The 10,707-nt window shown below is 43.8% G+C and overlaps 1 protein-coding gene across 1 annotated transcript; it reads left to right on the top strand.

Moving 5' to 3' along the window:
• Positions 1–7,076: 7,076 nt before the first annotated feature.
• Positions 7,077–10,504, top strand: LOC149404550 (uncharacterized). The gene is made up of 2 exons (XM_089607579.1): positions 7,077–7,466; positions 10,490–10,504. Exons 1-2 carry the CDS (start codon positions 7,077–7,079, stop codon positions 10,502–10,504), a joined length of 405 nt encoding a protein of 134 aa, XP_089463705.1.
• Positions 10,505–10,707: the final 203 nt, after the last annotated feature.

Genomic DNA, 10,707 nt, shown 5'->3' with positions numbered 1-10,707 from the left:
CGTCATGTAAAAAATCCCCTCCGTCGAAGGAGAGTCAACCCTGAACGCTCTAAAAAATGGATTCTCGGATGAGTCCAGATTCTGGGAAGAAATGACCGTGAATAGGCCACCCACCATCAAGGACGCGATTCATCACGCCTCAAACTACGCAAAGGCTGAAGAGGAGAGGACCCTCTTAGCCAAGAAACACAATCCGAGGAAGACCCTTTCCAAGACGCCCGTTCCAGCCATGACGGGCACGACACCTTAGATTGTGTTGTAGCTCGGAAAGTTCTCATCGAAAAATATAAAAACGGAGAACTAAAGAATGTCGATCTGGGTCCACCACCCCAAAAAAAGGAATTTTATAATGCTAGATCCCGAGGAAATCCCTCGCCAAAGAGGGGGATGCCGAGGGAGGAGGATAATAACGCATCCCAAGCAAAACCCCAAATCGACTATATCATGGGAGGTTCCGAGTTCTGCAGAGACAGCGTGCATTCTATTAAAGCACACTAGCTCCAAGATGGTGGAAGCTCTGTGGACGTCATATTCAAAGCCACTTTGGATAGGATGAACATCGAAGAAGCATAAATCAAACATAAACCCAACCAACTATCCGGGTTTAATGGTGAAACGACCCCTTCTTTAGGAGTCATTAAACTTCCTGTACGGGCCGGAGACGTGAACAGGATGGTCGAATTTATCGTGCTCGACTGCCCATCCCCGTTCAACATCATCCTAGGAAGACTTTGGATACACGAGATGAGGGTAGTACCTTCAACCTACCACCTATGTGTACGTTTTCCGACTCCCAACGGGGTACAAGAAATTAGGGGAAGCCAGGAGCAACCATAAGAGGATTTCCGAAAAACTCAAGCCAAAGAGCAATTCTGAAGGTCTTTCCAACAACGAAACCAACGAGGGTCAATAGCAATTAATGACCATCGGAAGCGGAACCACCGATTCATCCCCAAAAGAAAAACTGGAGGATAAGGATGAACCAAGCATAGAACTGATTACACGAGTTCAAATCGATGGAGCCAATCCCAAACGATGCGTGGGCATAGGAGCCGAATTAAAAGGAAGCATACGCCGAGAGCTGATCGCTTTCCTGAAGAAAAACAAAAAAACCTTCGCATAGACAACCGAGGACATGCCGGGTATAGATATCAAAATTACCTCACATCAACTCAACGTGGATCCAAGCCATAAACCTGTAAAATAGAAACAAAGAAAGCTTGGCCCCGAAAGAGTAAAAGTAATAAACGAAGAAGTGGAACGGCTATTGAAAGCAGGGTTGATACGAGAAGTGAAATATCCTGATTGGCTAACCAATACCGTTGTAGTAAAAAAGAAGAACGGTAAGAGGCATGTATGCGTCGACTACACCGATCTTAATAAAGCTTGTCCAAAAGACAGCTTCCCGCTCCCCACATCGAACACTTAGTCGAAGCTACGGCTGGTCACAAGATCTTGTCATTTATGGACGCATTTTCAGGATACAATCAAATCCTCATGCATCTAAATGATCAAGAAAAAACCGCATTCACAACCGATAAAGGCATTTACTGTTATAATGTAATGCCATTCGGGTTTAAGAACGCACGAGCCACGTACCAACGATTAGTGAACAAGATGTTCGCTGAAAATATAGGGGAAACAATGGAAGTATATATCGACGATATGTTGGTAAAATCCCTGCGAGAATCTGATCATGTCCTACATTTGGAAGAATGCTTTGGAATTCTGAACAAGTACCAAATTAAATTAAACCCATCCAAATGTACATTCGGGGTGTCCTCCGAAAAATTCATCGGGTACATGGTAACTCAAAGAGGGATAGAAGCAAACCCGGATCAAATACAAGCGCCCCGAGAATTTCCCTCTCCTAGGAATAAAAGAGAAATTCAGAGGCTAACGGGACGCATCGCGGCCCTTAGCCGATTTATATCTCGATCAACCGATAAATGTTTGCCTTTTCACAAACTATTGAAAGGAAACAAGAAAATTGAGTGGACCGAAAAATGCGAGGACACTTTTAAACAGCTGAAGCAATACCTAGCCGAGCCTCCGGTCCTGGCCAAACCCGAAGAGGGAGAGCCTCTTTACTTGTACGTCGCCGTATCACCTGCTGCGGTAAGCGGGGTACTCGTCAGAGAGGAACGCAGAGATCAAAAACCAGTCTTCTACGTTAGTAGATCACTCGTTGACGCCGAGACGCGATATCCAGCAATGGAAAAACTGGCTCAAGCCGTCGTCACGGCAATCCCACTTGATAGTGGTGATGCCAACTCAACCCCTACATTCGTTTCTCCACAGCCCTAACCTGTCAGGAAGGTTAACCAAATGGGCTGTCGAGTTAAGCGAGTACGATATAGAATACCGTATTAGAACTTATGCAAAATCACAAGTTCTAGCCGATTTTCTCATCGAACTCCCTACAAATGAAAGTGAAACCACGACAGATGTCGGAGTATGGACCCTCAAAGTCGATGGTTCATCAATAAAACAAGGGGCTTCAGTTGGGATACATTTGGTATCGACGCACGGGGAAGTAATAAAGCAATCCTTCCGCGTGGACTTCATTGCCTCAAACAACGAAGCCGAGTACGAGGTGCTAATCGCAGGATTACGCCTAGCAAAGGTTGTAGGAGCAAAATCTATATCCGCTTTTTGTGATTCGCAACTCGTCGCAAACCAATTCAGCGGAGAATTCGAAACAAGAGACGAACGTATGGAAGCATATGTGAAAATAATAAAAGAAATGACAGACCAACTCAATAAATTCAAATTGACTCACATTCCCAGAGGAGAGAATACCACCGCCGACGCCCTAGTCGCACTAGCCGCGACCTTAGACCCCACGTCGAGCCGCATCATACCGGTTGAAGTAATTAAGAAGTCTTCTCTCACTACCAAGAACACAAGTATAATGGTAATAATAGAAGAGGGGGACTAGAGAGTAGATATAATCAAGTATATTTCCGAAGGTCACACCCCAACGGACAAATAGTTGCGCTGAAAACTCGTCAGTCGAAGCGCAAGATTCTCCCTAATCGACGGTGTACTCTTTAAAAGAAGCATTTCCGGAATCTACTTAAGATGTGTAGGAATGGACGAATCTAAACGAATCCTTTCCGAAATACATGAAGGAGAATGCAAAAACCACGCGGCAGGACATGCTTTAACTTTTAAAATCAAGAATCAAGGGTATTTTTGACCAACCATGGTCGCCGACTGTGAACAACATTCACAAAAATGCGACCAATGCCAAAAACATGCCCCGAATATCAAACAACCAGGGGAAGAACTATCCTCAATCTCTACCCCATACCCATTCATGAAATGGTCTATGGACATCGTTAGCCGTCTACCCAACGCACCAGGAGGACTCAAGTTCCTCCTAATCACAACAGATTATTTCTCCAAATGGGTTGAAGCCAAAGCATTGATCTCAGTGAGGGACGTCGACGTGAAAAACTTCATTTGGAAGAATATTATTTGACGACACGAAACGCCTTAAGAGATAATCACCGATAACGGAACCCAATTAATATCGAAAGAATTCTGACGCTTCTGCACAACCGAAGGAATCACATTACATTTCTCGACGTCACGATACCCGCAAGGAAACGGACATGCAGAAGCCACTAACACGACGATCGCTAGTAATCTACAAAAGAAACTCACATCCAAAAATGGACGATGGGCCGATGAACTCCCCGGAGTACTGTGGGCCTACCGTTCAAGCCCACGAAGGCCCACTGGGGAGACCCCATACTCTCTGGTCTACGGGGTCGAAGCAATACTGCCCATCGAACATGAAATAAGAACAATTCGCACCATATACGTGAATGATAATCAAAAAACCAACAACAAGATGTTGTGCAACAGAGACGAAGAGAACGTTGTTCTTCATCACCTCGACGGTCTTATCGCTGATCTCGAAATAGAAATATTTCGAGCCCTAGTTATAATCCTTGCCAGGGAGGTCGGTAACAACTCCCTGACGATGCCGGTTCGCCAAATATAAGCACATTGGATGATGCTTCGAGTTGCGCTTCTCGACCAGCAAGCAGCCGAGGTCGTTAACGTCCAAGGAGACTCCGACCTCCCTAGACAGCAGCAACAACGCCATTGTTGTCGCATGAAAATGAATAACGATTAAATACCTCGGGCGGTTCGATACAAGGCCGGACCAAGTGATCGCACCCGGGCCAAAAATATGAAATCGAAGGCCGAGTTGCGCCATCCAGACCCTGAGATGTGTGTTAAAGGGCGTGACCGTGCCAAAGGTTGGCTGCCTACGTACCCGTTTGTCGGGATCAGGTCAGAACGTAGTTCAATATGAGTGTGGAAGGCTATTTTGGGCACAGAGGTTGAGAATCCAAGACTTTAGAGAAGGACCCGGCTTGTGGCTTCTAGTGAAGACTTTAGAGGGGTTTCTTGACTCGTAGCTTTGAGTTCTAACTCAAGGGATGAGAAACCGGGGGCGCAGCGTATGCGCTGTGAAGACTTGGGTTGCAAAAGGGGAACGCGCTCCCTCTCGTGGAAGGGGGTTCTCGAGTTTCTGAGCCTAGCACGGAGAGGATGAGAACGCGCTCTTTGAATATCATAAGGAGCGTGTATGACAAAGTAGAGAAGAGAGTTCTTTAAGTTCTCCAAAAGATGTAAAAAATCAAGGTCCCCTTCAAGTGGAAATGAGGGGGGTATTTATAGGCTTGGAGGAAGCCTTGGGCCGGCCCCCATAAGGCCCGCCGGATGGCAGGGCGCAAGGCACGACTTGCGGATGGGGCGCGGGGCGTGCCGAGGCTTGGAGCCCGGCCGGGAGTGCTGTCTGGCCGGCGTCCCGGTCAGGGAGCGTCGGTACTCGCCGAGGGAGGCCCGGCCGATGTTGGGGCGCTCGATCGAGGCAACTGGGCCCGCGCGGAAGAGCGCACGCTGACGAGGAGCAGGGCGAACGCGGGAGGGCGCGCGCGAGAGGGAGTTGGGCGTGCAAGGGTGCGCGCGGGCGAGGTGCATGGTGCGCCCTTGCGCAAGGTATGCCCAGGCCGAAGGGCCGGGGTGCGAGGGTGCAGAGAAAGTTATCTTTCCCCCTCCCCTCAAGTGATGGAGGGTATTTATAAGTGTGGGGAAGGCCATGGAAGGGCAAGGCGCTGGGCACGCGCGTTGACCCGGCAAGGGCGCGGGCGCCGGCAGAGCGCGGGGCGCGCGCCCAGGCAAGAGGGCGCAGGGCCTCGTATTTTAATAAAGCTCATTTCTTTCATATTTCGTATCAGTATTCCCCTCGAATTAAATCGGGATTTTATTTTTGTTTCTTATACGAAGTCTTCCGAGACCTATTATTAAATAAAACAAATATATCATATATTTATTTGTGATTGCTGACGATCTCGAAATCAACATTAATAATTTTTCGCCGTCTGTCGGAAACTTCAGAAAGAGCAAAATCGAAAGAAATAACTCTCCCAAGAAAGAAATATCATGTCTTCCACTCCGACTCATTATGAATCATGAGAGGAAATCCCTCCGGGGATCAGGGCAATCCTGGATATGCTGAACAAAAAGTTGGAAAATCAGAAAGAAACCAACCGAGCTTTCTATGCTAGGTTGGACTCCCTCACGACTCCTCTAAACACTCTACATCCACGATTTGGGTCCGGCGAAATGACCACCTCTGAGTCAACTCGGAATGCAGCCTTAGTTTCACATATGGACCGAGCTCCTCCTCTAGGCATCCAACTGGAATTTACCGAGATTCAGGTTTCCCAAGGATTAGACCAGAGTCCGAGCTTCCAGCTCAGCGGGACTTCAGATGAGGCTGCCTCGGAGGCTCGAAATGATCCGATCGGGCTGCCCCTGCCCCCACCAGCAGGAGCACCCTTCAGGTCCTTCCCACCAAACTCCGGACCTCGTCCCTCGGTGACCTCGCAAACATTTGCCGCCTAAATCTCGGGCGAACGAAATCAGACCATAACAACTCTGGTCGAAGTCACAACCATCACACCACTGTGCACGTGACTTTGTTGTTCTCAGAATGACGAACCCAACATGACAAAATTTGAATAATTCAAAGAGTCTATGGCAGCCGAACTGAGAGCTGTCAATTCAAAATTCCACAGTGCGACCAGTTTGGCCCCTGAAATAGACCAACTCGTCGCGGAAACAGGAAGGACTCCATTCGCTAAAAACATAACCGACTTGTTCATTGGCGACGCCGGGAAAGTTCGCCTCCCGAGCTACAATGGCACCTCGAACTCGAAGGCCTATATTCTATGTTTTAGAATAGCTATGGGATGAGCCATGCTGACAGAGAGAGAGCGAGAAGAAGGTTACTGCCGATTGTTCGCAGAAAGCCTATTTGGATCTGCTTTAGAGTGGTTTTCCATATTAGAGCCCAACTCCATTGATAGTTTCGCAAAACTATCTGCAGTATTCCTGAAACATTACCCGATGTTCGTCGAGGATGAACTAATGATGGCAGACCTAGGGGGGGTCCGACAAAAAGAAAGTGAACCCTTGAAGGACTTTATGGTATGTTACAAGGAGCTACTATAAAAAATATCGATTGTCGACCCCGAATCTGCCATGGCTGCTCTGAAAAATGGACTATGGCTTGAATCGAGATTCAGACTGGAGATGACGGTCAACCGACCCCCCCCCCCCCCCCTACTTTAGAAGAGGCCATTCATAGGGCCGTAAACTATGATAGAGCAGAAGAGAAACTCGCCTCTTTGGCAACAAGGCATACGGTGGAAAAGAAGCCATACTCGAACACCTGGGTACGACCTGGAAACGATGGAAACAACCTGCGAAAGGTCAGTGCCCAAGACGCCGAAACGCAAGCTACGAAGCAACACGCTCATCCCGATTTCGAAAGCAAGAAGGAAGGACCCCCAAAAAAATGGACGATGGATTCGAACGTGTTTTGCGAATTCCATCAAACTAATGGACATGCGACGGTGAACTGCGAGACTATGCGTAAAGTCTTGACCGAAAAATATGCTGAAGAGGAACTAAAGAATGTCGACTAAGGTCCGTTACCTAAAATGAAGGTCTTTAATAACCGAGGGAGAGGTAATCCCTCGCCAAAAATGTCAAGGCCAACAGAAGAAGGGGAACCCAACTCTCCACCAACCGTAGTAGAACATCGAGTAGACTTCATAATGGGTGGCTCAAAATTTTGTAGCAACTCGGTAAACTCGATCAAAGCTCATCAGCGACGGATGATGAACAAGACCACCCGGCCCGGAGTAGAACATGATGTCCAAATCTCATTCTCAGAAAGCGAAGCCTCCGCGACAACAAACCCACACGACGACGCGCTCGTTATCACAATCGACGTGTCCAACTATGAAGTTGCCAGAGTCCTGATTGACAGAGGGAGTTTTGTGGATCTTATTCTTATAGACACCCTAATGAAAATGGGGATAGAAGAGGGAGAGATCGAAAGGGAACAAACCCAACTCACAGGCTTCAACGGGGTAACCACTCCTTCGATAGGAACCATTAAGCTACCCGTGAAAACGGATGGAATAAACAAAATAGTAGAGTTCCAAGTTCTGGAATGTCCCTCCCCCTACAACATTATACTGGAAAGACCATGTATACATAGGATGAGGGCAGTACCTTCAACCTTCAAACGGTGCATTCGCTTCCCTACACCTGGAGTGGTAAGGGAGATCAGAGGGATGTTGTCAATGGTGCCCACAAGAAGAGTTGTAGTCTTTATTTTATACATTTGATGTAATAAAGTCTCACGAAGACTCTTGCTTGTAATTGCTTATTCATTAATAAAAATTTGAAACGTTCATTCATTCTTCTTTGTGTGTTTGAAGCTTTATGATAAAACTTAGTCTTTAGTCCATAAACAAACTAAACAACTTACGAAGAGACAAATGTAGATTTGCATGACCAAACTCTTCATAGTTTGCTTAAAATGATATATTCGCAATCTAAGGGTCAAAGAAATATTGACCTCAGTACGATTGTTAGAAGAATCTATGATGTCTGGTTATGGGGCATTGAGAGTTGGAGACTCTATAGTTCTTCTAGGTATCTTCCGAAGGTACTGAATTGACCAGTGCACTTCTAGAGACAAGATAAGAAAAAACCATTTAACCTCTTATGTCTCGAAGTCACTACGTATGAATTGCATCGTGCTTACCTTAATCCTGAAATGAGACATGCCATTTCACAGCTTACGTATTCTAATTTGAGAAAGTCAGAGTTCGGACTCACTATGTGATTCCGAACAGGGCCTATTGGTGAAGTACTAAGTTGTGAAAATGTCATGAGTAACTTTGTGAAGTTCTCATAGATATGGAATTCATGTACAAGATTGCTGAAATGCAATGTATATCACCTCATGCTTTGTTCCTTGGAGAGTGAATAAATAAACTGGCCAGTGTCCAAATTGAGTCCTGACTCTTTTCGATAAAACAATGTGACTTGTTAGCTCCTCGTCAATACATTGTTTCTAACTTATTCACAAGCGACAAATGAGTTGAGGAAATAACAGCTAGAAGGGTAAAATGGTAATTTCGTAAATCCCGACTAGCTGATGATATTCATGAAGGGTAAACACTGATAATATTCTGTGGATCTGCTCATTACAATTAGCTTGAATTCTTGAGTAGAAAATAAATTCATTTGAACCGAGAGATTTTCAGTGTCAACTCTTTAGTGGAGTCAGTTGACATTAAGCTAAATATGGAAAAGGTTTGTGAACTTTTGAGTCCAAGCTAAATGAAATGAATGTCAATAAATTTTTTGACATGGTCATTTGATGACAAGTAACACTCGGCCAAAATTAGATTTATTGGGCCTTGTGGATTAATTTCATTTCATAAGAATTTTATTGAAAATTCTTAATGGGGCTTTTTCATGTTGTCATGAACAAATGGAAAAGCTTCTAGAAGCCTTTTCTAGATGACCTTGGGCGCCCAACATACCCAAAGAAAGAGAGAATATTTTGTGCATAAATGTATCAAGATACTTGCCAAAAGAAAAAGAGGAAACAAATTTCCTCAAAGAGGAAAGAGGGTAATTAGCCAAGTAGAGTCAAGGCAAGGCAATGAACAAAAAAGGAAACAAATCCAAGCCTTCTAGAAGGCTGCCTTGGCCGTGTGACTTAAGTGGGAAGGAGGCAATATTTTCTCATGAATATGTGATATTCTATAGAAGAGGAAACTACCTTATTGAATGTAAAGCCTCTCCTATAAATAGGAGCCTCATTCCACAGTTTTCATTCAATCCAAGTTTAAGAGATTTGAGAGACTTTCTCTCTAGTACTTGGCCGATCCTCTCTCTCTCTCTCTCTATTCAATTTCGTTTTATTGTTTTGGCACCTAGGTCCTCCTTTGACCTAGTGTTTAGCTCTGCGACTTCAAGACTCGTTCTTAAGTCGTAGTGTTTAAAAGTGCCCACTCACTAATTCCTTTTCTCTCGAATGATTAAGTGATAGAAACTTTCGTGTTGCTCGAGTTGCCGAGGAAGGAAGATAGACGTGCTGCGAGGGGAGACGAATGTTGCAACCTTTTTTCCAAAAGCTTCCCAACGTTCAAGCATCTAAAAAGGTTAGTAAACTTCTATGTTCATAATAGTTTTATTTACATGTGCTTGCTCTTTGTCTAGGTTAGTAAAAACTGTTTTAATTGTAAAAGAAAATTTTTAAAATTCCGCCGCTTAAAGAAGCGTTAAACTTTTTCTTAAACCCTAGATCAATTTCAACAAATGGTATCAGAGCTATGGTCAAAGTTATGCATGTACATGTATTTAAAAATATGAGCTTGAAAATCGTTTTCGAAAGTTTATTAATTTTGTGACAAGTTAGAATTGTTTTCTTAGATTTTTTTTAATTTATTGCTCTTGCCTTTAAATAAAAAATCATGTTGATTTTCTATGAGTTTGAGATGTTATTAAAACACATTAGAATCAGTTCTAAAAGTTTTAAATTTTTTATATTAAAAAACGTGTTTTTAAGTTTGAGTAATTTTCGCGTAAATTTTGTGACTAGTTATATTGTCTTGCTAGTTTCTTTTATTTACTTGAATCGTTTTATTCTTGTTGTTATTTCTTTTATATCATGTTATTACATTGCTAATAAAACACAAATAAAAGCTTTAACAACTTCCTAAAACATTCCGTTACACTCGATTCTTTTTCGCACCTTAAAAGACCGAAATTTAATTTTTTTTTTCTTTGACCTAGAGTAAAACCCGCAGTAAAAGTGGCATAACTCTCTTCTCAGAAATCGAAATTTAATGATTCTTGAATCAAATTAAAGATCTGTCTGTCCTCTTTCCAATACCACCGGTTTTGGGTCAAAAGGACATAGGAGCTTCCAGTTATGGCGATTTTACTCCGAGGTGTGCGGCTGTTCCGAAAGTCCAGTTTTTTTAGAATTCTGGATTTTCAGCCCCACTACCATGAGTTATAGAACTCTAATGAGAAAATTTTCATGAGAAAAAATGTTTTTCATAAGATTATAAACGTGATGTGTTAGATTAAAATGTTTTGATTTTTGAAAGTTTAATTGAAATTGAATTTTTACAACACTAGTGTGAATTTTGAAAAACCGTTTTCATTTTCAAACTTGAAAATATTTTGAAAATAGGACATGTACCTGTCAGGCTTTTGAGTAGCCCTCCCACTACGTCGAAGTACTACTTGACGAGATTCTGATGAGTTAGGTTGTGTTTCAGTTTGGGTAAGAACAGTTCT

Source organism: Urtica dioica, chromosome 2 (genome assembly GCF_054948205.1).
Source record: "Urtica dioica subsp. dioica isolate 48M chromosome 2, U.dioica_male_clone48M_v1_H2, whole genome shotgun sequence".
Taxonomy (NCBI): domain Eukaryota; kingdom Viridiplantae; phylum Streptophyta; class Magnoliopsida; order Rosales; family Urticaceae; genus Urtica; species Urtica dioica.
Note: the sequence above shows the minus strand (reverse complement) of the source record. Positions and strands in the feature narration are given on the sequence as shown.